At 42.3% G+C, this 12771-nt stretch overlaps 1 protein-coding gene across 4 annotated transcripts in view; it reads left to right on the forward strand.

Moving 5' to 3' along the window:
• Positions 1 to 12771, forward strand: part of AKAP10 (A-kinase anchoring protein 10) — a 79785-nt gene that overhangs the window by 1482 nt on the left and 65532 nt on the right. For 3 of the 4 annotated variants that reach the window (XM_017895771.1, XM_017895768.1, XM_017895770.1), the window contains exon 2: positions 10189 to 10237. Coding sequence is in view for 1 of the 4 variants with exons in the window: in XM_017895772.1 (XP_017751261.1) it covers positions 10196 to 10237 (42 nt within the window). In the remaining 3 variants the exon portion in view is untranslated. The remainder of the gene's footprint in view (positions 1 to 10188; positions 10238 to 12771) is intronic. The other variant, XM_017895772.1, reaches the window with a different exon arrangement.

Below are 12771 nucleotides of genomic sequence, written 5' to 3' on the forward strand. Positions count from 1 at the left end.
AAAAAAAAAAAAAAAAAAAAAAAAAAAGTACTCCAGGGGAGTCTAACATGTAGCCAATATTGGGGACCTGTGATGAGAACATGTGCTCTACAGGCGATGCCTAGTTTCAATTATCTTGAAGAAGTTTGAGACATGCATATTTACATATCCTACTTCTGAAGCATACAATTCTGAGGCATCAAAGTAGATACACAAAAAGTTTATGAGAACTAAGTTGTCAGGCCCTACTGATATGAATCAATATACTGCATTTAGGCTGAGTCCATAATTTAATTGAAAAGTAACTCATATGTCTCAAAACCAAACTCTTACTAGTGAAAGAGCAATTATAACAGGAAGATTTTTTGTTGAAGGGGAAAGGGAAGAACTAAAATAGAAGACATCTAAGTCCAATCAAATGCTGGTCACTTTTGAAAATTAAAAAGATATTTTATCCAAACATTTTAACTGCTCCAGGTTTTTCCCCCCACCTTGAAACTTTGTCAGTAAAATTAACATTACATAATGAAACAGAGCAAACTCATTTGTAGCTAATTTGAAAATAAAAGGTACTATTAAAGTTTTTGACAGCAGGAAATCAAATTTGTAGTTCTCCTTATCAGATATGAGAGAATTCTGATGGGCCAGCTAGAAAAATGGAGACGATGACCAGGCACGGTGGCTCACGCCTGTAATCCCAGCACTCTGGGAGGCCGACGCGGGCAGATCACCTGAGGTCGGGAGTTCGAGACTAGCCTGACCAACATGGAGAAACCCTGTCTATACCAAAAGTACAAAATTAGCCGGTTGTGGTGGCACATGCCCGTAATCCCAGCTACTTAGAGGCTGAGGCAGGAGAATCACTTGAACCCGGGAGGCGGAGGTTGCAGAGAGCAGAGGATGCACCATTGCAATCCAACCTGGGCAAAAGGAGCTAAACTCCGTCACAAAAAAAAAAAAAAAAAAAACAGTACCAAACAGAAATAGGTTTTGTTTTCTTTTTTTGTTTTGAGACTGAGTTTCGCTCTTGTCGCCTGGGCTGGAGTGCGATGGCGCGATCTCGATCTGGGCTCACTGCAACCTCCACCTCCCAGGTTCAATCGATTCTCCTGCCTCAGCCTCCCAAGTAGCTGGGATTACCCATGCCCCACTATGCCTGGCTAATTTTTGTATTTTTAGTAGAAACGGGGTTTCACCATGTTGGTGAGGCTGGTCTTGAACCCCTGACTTCAAGTGAGCCTCCCACCGCGGCCAGCCAGAAATGGGTTTTGGAAAAAGCACTAAACAAAATCAGGAACTTGGATTCATATGACAGCTCTGCTACTAACTGTAACGGGGGACAGACCAGTTAACCTACTTTTCTGTCTTCTATCAGCTGAGAATTAGATGATTCCCAAAGGCCCATTGAACTCTGAATGACATTAAATACTTGTTAAGTAGGTACACGGTTTTGGTAACTGATTCTAGGTGATGAATTAATGAAAGTGCTGAATGAATGAAACAGGTAAAATAGGAGGAGGAAGCTTTATTGGTAAGGCAGGGGTATACTTAATAGCTCTCTAATTTGTTGGCGTTGCAGTGGTTACTTTTTGTTTTTTTAAGGGGGAAAAGCATTCTAAGAATAATGAGGCAAACTGCATATTGCACAAGAGACTGTTGTCTCTAGTCAACAAATATCTTTTGAGTGTCCACAGTCTGCCAGGCACTGTGCTAGGCCCTCACAATTGGGTAGTGAACCAGACAATGTCCCTGCACCCATGGAGTTTATTATCTCCTGGGGTAGACAGATAATAAATAAGCAAACAAATCTCTTCCTCTCTTCTTCCTCCCGCTCCATGTAAGTGTGTGTGTGTAGGTGTATACTTACAAATTGAGTAAAGTGTTATGAAAGATTAAGAGGAGAAACACATTTTGGTTAGATGTTAGAGAGAGGACTCAGCAGGTGACCTTGAAACTTAGAGCTGAAAGATCAGTAGGAGGTAACTAGAGAGGCCAGGGAATAGCATGTTCGAAGGTCAGGAGGCAAAAAAGAGCATGGTGCCCTTCAAGAGAGGAAAGAAGGCTACTGTGACTGGGGCATAGATGTAGGCAAGTGTCAAGTGATTGAGAGCTCTCCAGGCCGTGGTTAGGTTTTATTCCTAATGCCGAGATGCCAAACATGGTGGTTCATATCTGTAATCCCAGTACTTTAGGAGGCTGAGGCAGAAGTATAGCTTGAACTCAGGAGTTCAAGACCAGCCTGAGCAACGTGAGACCTGTACAAAACATAAAAATTTGCTGGGTGTGATGGTGCACACCTGTGGTCCCAGCTGCTCAGGAGGCTGAGGCAGAAGGATCGCTTGAGCCTAGGAGGTGGAGGCTACAGTGAGCCATATTTGAGTCACTACACTCCAGCCTGAATGACAAAGTGAGACCCTGTGTCAAACAAAATACAGAGAGAATGTTAATTTAAAATTTTGAAAGAGGAGTGATCTGAACTTACATCTTAAAAAGATCGTTTTAGGGCACGGTGGCTCATGCCTGTAATCAAGTGCTTTGGGAGGCTGAGACGGGAGGATCACCTCAGGCCAGTTCGAGATCAATCTGTACAACATAGAGAGACTTCATCTCTATAAAAAGAAAAAATAAATACCTGGGCATTGTGAGCTATTCAGGATGCTGAAGCAGAAACATCACTTGAGCCCAGGAGTTTAAGGCTGCAGTAAGCTGTGATCCCACCACTGCAACACAGTGAGATCCTGTCTCAAAGGAAAAAAAAAATCATTCTAGAAGCTTTTTGGAGACTGGATTTGGTAAGAGTAGAAGCTGGAGATGTTCTGTTAGGGATTCGATTCAGACTTTAAATACCACCAATGCGTTGAGTCCCAAGTTGACATCACTACCTTGGATCCTTGCCCCTGAATCCAGATTGGTATATCCAACTTTAGGTTCACTTTATATCTCTACCAGACTAATACAGAGGTGTCCATTATTTTGGCTTCCCTAGGCCACATTGGAAGAAGAATTGTCTTGAGCCACACATAAAATACACTAAGGCTAGGCCGGGCGCGGTGGCTCAAGCCTGTAATCCCAGCACTTTGGGAGGCCGAGACGGGCGGATCACGAGGTCAGGAGATCGAGACCATCCCGGCTAACACGGTTGAAAACCCCGTCCTACCTAAAAAAAAAAATACAAAAAACTAGCCAGGCGAGGTGGCGGGCGCCTGTAGTCCCAGCTACTCGGGAGGCTGAGGCAGGAGAATGGCGTAAACCCAAGGAGGTGAGCTTGCAGTGAAGCCGAGATCCGGTCACTGCATCCAGCCCGGGACAAGCCGAGCCCGTCTCAAAAAAAAAAAAAAAAAAAAATGCGCAAAATTCATAATGTTTTAAGAAAGTTTACGAATTTGTGTTGGGCTCATTCAAAGCTGTCCTGGGCCACATGAGGCCCATAGGCTGCAGGTTGGGTAAGCTTAATCCAGTATATGCCTTCAACTTACAATATCTAAAATTTTATGCCAGATTTAGTCCTTTTAAACTCGCTCATCAGTTTTTCTCAGTAAGTAGTATTTTTGGCTTTTTTTTTTCTTTTTTTTGTGATGGAGTTTCGCTCTTATTGTTCAGGCTGGAATGCAGTGGTGGATCCTGGCTCACCGCAACCTCCATCTCCTGGGTTCAAGTGATTCTCCTGCCTCAGCCTCTCAAGTAGCTGGAATTACAGGCATGCGCCACCATGACCAGCTAATTTTTGGAGACAGGATTTCACCATGTTGGTCAGGCTGGTTTTGTACTCCTGACCTGAGGTGATCCACCCGCCTCGGCCTCCCAAAGTGCTGGGGTTACAGGCGTGAGCCACCGCTCCTGGTTGCATTTTTGGATTTTTAATTGCTCAGCCCAAAATTTTAGTACATCCTTGAACCTCATCTCTCCTCCTACTCTATATCTGATCCATCAGCAAATCTGTTAGGTCTACCTCACACATATCCAAATCCTACCACTTCTCACCATCTGTGACAATTAACACCCTGGTCTAGGCAGTCATCTCTGTTAAGATTGAGTGGTTAAGGATGTCCTCTAAGGAGATGACATTCAAATCTGAGCTTAAATGTCAAGAGGGAGCTGGTTTTATAAAGATTGAGGAGGCAGCATTATTTTGCTATAGGCTTCCATTTGGTTTCCATTCCATTCTTGATACTTATGGTATATGTTCAAAACAAATGCACAGAAACAGACCCAGGTATATATGGGAATTTCGGATATAAAAAGAGTTCCTAGTTGGGAAAAGATAGACTGATCTGTAAATGATGCCAATTATCCATCATCTGGCAAAAAATAATTTCCTGCCTCCTGTCATACATTATCAGATCAATAGACTTTTTCTGTTAAGGGCCAAATAGTAAATATTTTAGGCTTTCCAGACCATATGGTTTCTGTCACACTCTCCTCTATCCTTGAAGCCACAGATAATATGTAAACAAATGGGCATGGCTGTGCTACAATAAAACTTTACTTCCAAAAACCTGTAGTGGGCCAGTTTAGGCATGGCCAGCACTTTGGGAGGCTGAGGTGGACGGATCACTTGGGGTCAGGAGTTTGAGACCAGCCTGGCCAACATGGTGAAACCCCGTCTCTACTAAAAATACAAGACTTAGCTGGGCGTGGTGTTGCGTGTCTATAATTCCAGCTACTCTGGAGGATGAGACACAAGAATCACTTGAACCCAGGAGGCAGAGGTTGCAGTGAGCCAAGATAGCGCCACTGCACTCCAGCCAGGGTGATGGAGTCTTAAAGCAAAATGAAACAAAAGGTAGTGGGTTGGATTTGGCCCATGGGCTGTAGTTTGCCAATCCCTGATATAGAAACAAATTCCAGGTAGATAAGAGCCCAGAATGTTAAAAAAACAAAACTTAAAATCGTGTAGAAGAACAGGTGGGGGGGAAAATCCTGATCTCGGGATAGGAAGGGATATTGTTTAACATAAGACACAGGAAAATATGTTGTGTAAATTTGACTACATTAAAACTTAAAATTTGGCCGGACGCGGTAGCTCAAGCCTGTAATCCCAGCACTTTGGGAGGCCGAGGCGGGTGGATCACGAGGTCAGGAGATCAAGACCATCCTGGCTAACACGGTGAAACCCCGTCTCTACTAAAATACAAAAAAAACTAGCCAGGCCTGGCGGCGGCGCCTGTAGTCCCAGCTACTCGGAGGCTGAGGCGGGAGAATGGCGGGAACCCGGGAGTCGGAGCTTGCAGTGAGCTGAGATCGCGCCACTACACTCCAACCTGGGCCACAGAGCGAGACTCCGTCTCAAAAAAAACAAAACAAAACAAAACAAAAAAAACTTAAAACTTTCACCGGGCATGGTGGCTCACGCCTGTAATCCCAGTACTTTGGGAGGCCGAGGTGGGCGGATCATGAGGTCAAGAGATCGAGACCATCCTGGCTAACACCGTGAAACCCTGTCTGTACTAAAAATACAAAAAGTTAGCCGGGTGTGGTGGTGGGCGCCTGTAGTCCCAGCTACTCGGGAGGCTGAGGCAGGAGAATGGCGTGAACCCAGGAGGCGAAGCTTGCAGTGAGCCGAGATCGCACCACTACACTGCAGCCTAAGCAACAGAGCAAGACTCCGTCTCAAAAAACAAAACAAAACAAAAAACCTAAAACTTTCACACAATAAAATATACCTAAGATACTTAAAGAAGAGAAGATTTGCATCCAGGACACGTATGGAATTTCTACAATTTCTACAAGTAATAAGTAAAAGACAAAGGACATGAAGAGGCAGTTACAAAAGAGGAAACCAAAATGACCAATAAACATGAAAGGATGTTTTAACCTCAGAGGCAACAAGGAAATGAATTTAAAACATCAAATGCCATTTCAAAACTAATAAGTTGGCAAAATTAAAAATACCAAGGATGAGACTATGAAGCGTGTCTGAGTGCATGGAACTGGTACAGTCACTTTCATTTAAAATGCACATAATTTGTTTTTTATTTATTTTTTTGAGACCCAGTCTCTGTCGCCCAGGCTGGAATGCAGTGGCATGATCTTGGCTCACTGCAACCTCTGCCTCCTGGGCTCAAGCAATTCTCCTGCCTCAGCCTCCTGAGTAGCTGGGATTACAGGCATGTGCCACCACTCCCCATCTAATTTTTTTATTTTTAGTAGAGACAGAGTTTTGTCATGTTGGCCAGGCTGGTCTCAAACTCCTGACCTCAGGTGAGCTGCTTCCCAAAGTGCTGGGATTACAGGCCTGATCCAACACTCCTGGCCAAAAAAAAAATGCACATAATTTGTTACCTAGCAATTCTGTTTCTAGAGGTTTATTCTAGAGAAATTTTTGCTTATATGCATAGGAACACGTGTACTAGAATGTTCATCAGTTGAATATTTAAGTGAAAATTAGGAAATAAAGTAAATGTTCACTAACAGGAAAATGAGTAAATAAAGGTATATTTATAAAGGAATTAAGTAGCTAAAATGAATAAACTAGAGCTGCATGAATGAACTAGAACTGCATCAATAGTCATGTCAGATTATTGAATGAATACAGGTCAGATATGTATGGAGTGCCATTTGTGTAATTAATTTTTTTTTTTTTTTTTGGAAACAGCGTCTTACTCTGTCGCCCAGGGTGGAGTGCAGTGGTGTGATGTAGCTTACTGCAACCTCCACTTCCTGGGTTAAAGTGATTCTTCTGCCTCAGCCTCCCGAGTAGTTGGGGTTACGGGCATGCACTATCATGCTCAGCTCATTTTTATATTTTTAGTGGACACGGGGTTTCACCGTGTTGGCCAGGCTGATCTTGAACTCCTGACCTCAAGTGATCCACCCAACTCAGCCTCCCAAAGTGCTAGGATTATAGGTGTGAGCCACTGTGCTTAGCTATTCACGTAATTTTTAAAGATGTGCAGAATAATGCTATTAAAATGTATATATACATTTGGCTGGGTGTGATGGCTCACACCTATAATCCCAGCACTCTGGGAGGCTGAGGCAGGAGGATCACTTGAGCCCAGGAGTACAAGACTAGCCTGGGCAAGATAGCAAAACCCCATCTCAACAACAGAAAGGATAATTAGGCATGGTGGCATGAGAGAATCACTTGAGCCTAGGAGTTCGAATATTATCAGGCCACTGCACTCTAGCCTGGACAACAGAGCAAGACCCTGTCTCAAAAAAATTAAAATTAAAAAGAAAGTATTTGGATGTGGTCATAGTCAAAAAACAGACATGGAAGGAAAACATCTAATTTATTTATTTATTTATTTATTTATTTATTTATTTATTTAGAGGCAGAGACTCACTCTGTCGCCCGGACTGGAGTGCAGTGGCCAGATCTCAGCTCACAGCAAGCTCCGCCTCCCGGGTTTACGCCATTCTCCTGCCTCAGCCTCCCGAGTAGCTGGGACTACAGGAGCCCGCCACCTCGCCCGGCTAGTTTTTGTATTTTTAGTAGAGACGGGGTTTCACCGTGTTAGCCAGGATGGTCTCGATCTCCTGACCTCGTGATCCGCCCATCTCGGCCTCCCAAAGTGCTGGGATTACAGGCTTGAGCCACCGCGCCCGGCCTATTTATTTATTTTTTAAGACAGAGTTACTCTGTCGCCCAGGCTGGGGTACAGTGGTGTAATCTTAGCTCACCGCAATCTCCGCCTCCTGGGTTCAAGCGATTCTCCCGCCTCAGCCTTCTAAGTAACTGGGACTACAGGTACCCGCCACCACACCCTGCTAATTTTTGTGTTTTCAGTAGAGATGGGGTTTCACCATGTTGGCCAGGCTGGTCTCGAACTCCTGACCTCAAGTAAACCACCCGCCTTGGCCTCCCAAAGTCCTGGGATTACAGGCATGAGCCACCGCTCCCAGCCAGAAAATATCTAATTTAGTATAGTATTTATATCTGGGAAAGGAAGGGTCAGGTGGTGATTCATGGGAACTGTAAACTCTGTATAATACTTAGGGGGACAGAAGGAAATGAAGTAAAATGATGATATTTGATTGTTGAGTTGCGTGTATGTTAGAAGTATAACATAGGAGATCTGATTGTTAGTAGGAGAATGTTTTTAGGGTGGTAAAAGTGGAACTGTGGCGGTTTATTTTAGCAGTAGAATCAGTTGGTCATAGTTTGTATGTGGAAGGTAATAAACAGACCATGTTAAGGATGACTTCCAGAATTTTGGCCTGAGTAGTGGGTGGATGACAGTGTCATTCATAAGGGAAGATGAAGACTGAAGTAGGAACAGTTTTGGGAGAAGATGACATGTTCCTTTTCAGACAAGTGGAATTATGGAAGATGGCAGGTAGGTGGTTAGCTATATGAATTTGAGATAAAAGATTTAGGATGGAGATATAAATTTAGGAGTAACAGCATATCTATGGTATTGTAAGCCTTAAGAATGGGTAAGAACAGCCAGGGAATACAGATGTATATGCAGAAGAGAGGAGTCAAGGAAGCCAAGACAAGTTAATGTTTCAAGTGAGTGATGTAGTCCATGGGCAGATGCTGCTGAGAGGGCTGCAAACACCAGTCACCCTACATTTTTAAATGTTGTCTTCCTGATAGCAGTGATGAGTACCTGCAACGATCTTATTTATTTTTTTTCATGTTAGTCTCCACATGCTTGAATGTAGACTTTTTGAAGGCAAAATCACTGCCTTTTCTGAGCTGGAAGCGTGTCTGGCACATACTGAGCACTCAACAGTTGATGTATTGACTTCAACCAGATACTCTGGGGGCGAGTTACTTCCTGCTACTAGCCTTTCACCTTTCAATGTTTAAGAGCACAAATAGAGAGATGGGCACGTTTTGGCATTTCTTATTTTGATAACCTTTTCCTAGTAAAATTTTTTAAAGTTTAATGTTAAAAAAAGAGGGTTAAAAATAGTTTTATGTCAGATCTTGTAATAGAATTCACACTTGGCTTAAGCTGCTTGGCACCTTCCTATCTTGGATGTCATATTAGCTTATCTACAGCAGAATTTTTACTGTTTTATGTAATAAAGAAGCAATTAGATGATTATTTTACAGGCAGATTTTTTTTATCTTTTATTTTTTTTAGACGGAGTCTCCCTTTGTCACCTAGGCTGGAGTACAGTGGCGTGATCTTGGCACACTGCAACCTCCGCCTCCCGGGTTCAAGCAATTCTCTGCCTCAGCCTCCCGAGTAGCTGGGCTTACAGGTGCCTGCCACCATGCCCAGCTCATTTTTTTGTATTTGTAGTAGAGATGGTGTTTCACCATGTTGGCCAGGCTGATCTTGAACTACTGACCTCAGGTGATCCACCCGCCTTGGCCTCCCAAAGTGCTGGGATTACAGGCGTGAGCCACCATGCGTGGCCCAGACAAATATTATACTTTGAGTGTTAGAGGTTTAGGATGTTTTTACTTGATGCTATGGGAAGAATAAGAAGTAATATGTGATACACAACCAAAGAACTTTCTTCACTATGCTTCTAGTAGCTAGTACTATGGATGACGTATGGTAATAATATTGGTTAACATTTGTCCTAACTTTACTGTGCTAGTCACCCTTCTAAGCCCCTTACAGGTATTTTTTTTTTTTTCATCAATAACCCTCTAAGGTAGTTTTTATTATGGACCTAATTTTATAAATCAAGAAAATTAAGACCCAGAGAAGTAAAGTAACTTGTCCAAGATCACGTGGCTTATAAGTGGTAGAGCCTGTGACTACATTGTTTCTCCATAAGCAGGTTCAACTCTTTTGACTGGATGCTGTTCCAAGGTCACTTCCTTAGAGAAGCCTTTGCTGACAACTGCCCTCCTGTGCTGTCCTCCAAGGCTGTCCATTGTTCTAGATCTTTGAATACTCATCTTAGAATAAAGCTGGTCTATTTTTTTTTTTTTTTTTTTGAGACGGAGTCCTCGCTGGTCGCCCAGCTGGAGGTGCAGTGGCGCCGATCTCGGCCCTGCAGAGCTCCGCCTCCAGGGTTCCCCGCCATTCTCTCCGCCTCCAGCTCCAGAGTACTGGGACCTACAGGCGCCGCCATCTTTGCCCCGCTAGTTTTTTTGTATTTTTAGTAGAGACGCGGTTTCACCGTGTTAGCCCAGGAGGGTCCTCGATCTGCTGACCTCGTGGGGGGAAAAATCCTCCATGCTCGGCTCCCAAAGTGCTGGGAACAGCTTGACCCGCGCCTGGTCTAATTTTTACAATATTATCGAATAGATCTCTGACTGCAAAATTGGCATAATTATTTTTTATATTCTAGTGAAAAGGCAAAGAACAAGAGAAGACCTCAGATGTCAAGTCCGTTAAAGGTAAGTTCTGCCCTTGGCAATCCACTGCATTAGAAAGTGATGTGCTTTGCATTTGTGGGCTCTTTAATCCTGTTATCTTCTCTCTTTTGGCATTAATCATTTTTGCCTTATTTTATAATTACTTATGATTTTGATTTATTTCACTCTTTAACCTGTATAACACTTTAACACCTAGCATATAATAAGTAGGTTTTTTTACTTTAATTATTTTTTTGAGATCTAGTTTTGCTCTTATCGCCCAGGCTGGAGTGCAGTGGTGCCATCTCGGCTCACTGCAACATCCACCTCCTGGGTTCAAGCGATTCTCGTGCCTCAGCCTCCCGAGTAGCTGGGATTACAGGTGCCCGCCACCATGCCTGGCTAATTTTTGTATTTTTAGTGGAGACAGGGTTTCACCATGTTGACCAGGCCAGTCTCGAACTCCTGACCTCAAGTGATCCACTCACCTCGGCCTCCCAAACTCCTGGGATTACAGGCGTGAGCCACCACACTCAGCCATAAGTAGGCTTTTACTGAGCCTTCTGTGTATTGGCTATCCTAGTGATTATAGTGAACCAGTGCCCTTCTTATTAATCACACATTTAGTTGTTCCCTAAAAGTGATTAGTTGACTTTATTTATTTAGTAAGATGAAAAATGAAGAATACTCTTAACTGAGCAGTCTGTTAACTGCAGGAAAGCACTGGCACTTATAAGGCTTAGTTTTCTGTCATTTATCCAGAAGTATGGTGGATTACAGTTTTTGCTTTTTTATTTGAATGAACAAACTTAATTTAAAATATATTAGTTTTGTTTATTTTTTGTTGCGATCGATACATAGTCCTTGTTTATAGATTAGAGCATACTTTTTAAAGATGCTGTATTGTTCACTGATTTTATTTGTCCAGTATACAGAGATTGAAATGGGAAAATTATAATGGAAATTGTTTCCATAGTCATTACATATTGATTTCATCAGTTTTTTTCCATAAAATCTGTAGATTGCTGCTTATTTAGATTTTTCTTTCAAATGTGTTTATGTTGCATTGCTCACATTGAGTATTCTACATGCTCAATTTGCTGGAGAAGACTAATTATAACCTAGGAAAGTTGTAAAATTAGGGAAAAAAAATAAGGTACTTTACAGCCTACTTTACTTATTTAAAGCCAGTTGGATTCCACATTAGTTCAAACTGCCTTCTTTGAGCAAAATTTGATTGGCAGTGATAAAGGCTTAAAGCCCTTCTCAAGCAGAGACCTGAAAAGACTAGATCTGATTGTAGTAGAAGGAAGGAACTTAGACGTCTCAGGCAGTGAGAACACCAGTCTTTCACTCTAAACTTTGCCACTAACAGTATGACCTTGGGAAGTTGTAACTTTCTTCAGATTCTTCATTTGTTGAATGAGGGAATTGGCCTAGTTAATTTCTAAATCTCTACCGGGCTAAAAAATTTTATGCTCATACTCTGATTATGATAGTAGGTAACCTGTGCTTAACATTCACTGACTTAACCTTAGGATAATACAGAAGCAGTACAAGAAACAGCCCCTCAAGACGTTTGCAGTCTCATTAGAAAGACAAACTTATATACAGAACAGTAGCAAATAAACCAAAATAATAATAGCTGCCATTTATAGAACACTTCTTCTATTCTGGGCATTAGACAAAAACTGTAACAGTGAACAAAAAAGACTTAGGTCCTGCCCTCATTGAACTTCCAGATTAGTAGGGGAGAGGAACGTTAATCAAGTAATTCCACAGATGGCTTGGCCTAGATTGGTAGTGATGGAAGTAAAGAGATCTGAACAGACTTGAAAAAACGTTAGGAGGCAAAATGGATAGAAGTTTATTGATTAAATATGAGGTGTGAAAGAGAGGAATATTTAAGATTGATACATACCTTCTGACTTGCCTAACAGAACCAAGCCAGGAAATTATATGTTCAGTTTTGTTATATTGGGTGGCAGGTGCTTTTGAGTCATTCATTTACATATGTTACATATGTTATTTTATATGCACAGTAATTTTAAGGTCTGAATTTTAAACCGCAGGTGTGAGAGTGATTTTTTAGAGTCTGGCAAACCTAGGTTGAAATCCTGCCTGTTGAAATGGCTGTTTACTAGCTCATTAACCTAGGGCAAAGTATTCAACTTGTTTTCATTTTTGTCTTCACCTCTAAAATGAGGAAGATATGGTCTTACAAGATTGTCATGAGAGATAGATGAAATAATATCCAAAAAAAGATACATAGAGAAACTAGTATAGTGCCTGGTATATAGTAGGTCCTCCATTGGTAGCTGTCATTATCTAGTTTTAACATAGCCTTCAATTTGTTGAATTCGTCAAACTAAATGAAGCATCACAAGGAGTTCAGAGGAATTTGAGGTCAGCAAATGATTTCTGAAGTTTAGGGAAGACTTCATGGAAGTGACACTTACCTTGTATAAAAGTTAAAGATTAAGGGCCGGGCGCGGTGGCTCAAGCCTGTAATCCCAGCACTTTGGGAGGCCGAGACGGGCGGATCACGAGGTCAGGAGATCGAGACCATCCTGGCT

The sequence above is a fragment of the Rhinopithecus bieti genome, unplaced genomic scaffold (assembly GCF_001698545.2).
Source record: "Rhinopithecus bieti isolate Rb0 unplaced genomic scaffold, ASM169854v2 scaffold_28081, whole genome shotgun sequence".
In the NCBI taxonomy this organism is placed as follows: Eukaryota; Metazoa; Chordata; class Mammalia; order Primates; family Cercopithecidae; genus Rhinopithecus; species Rhinopithecus bieti.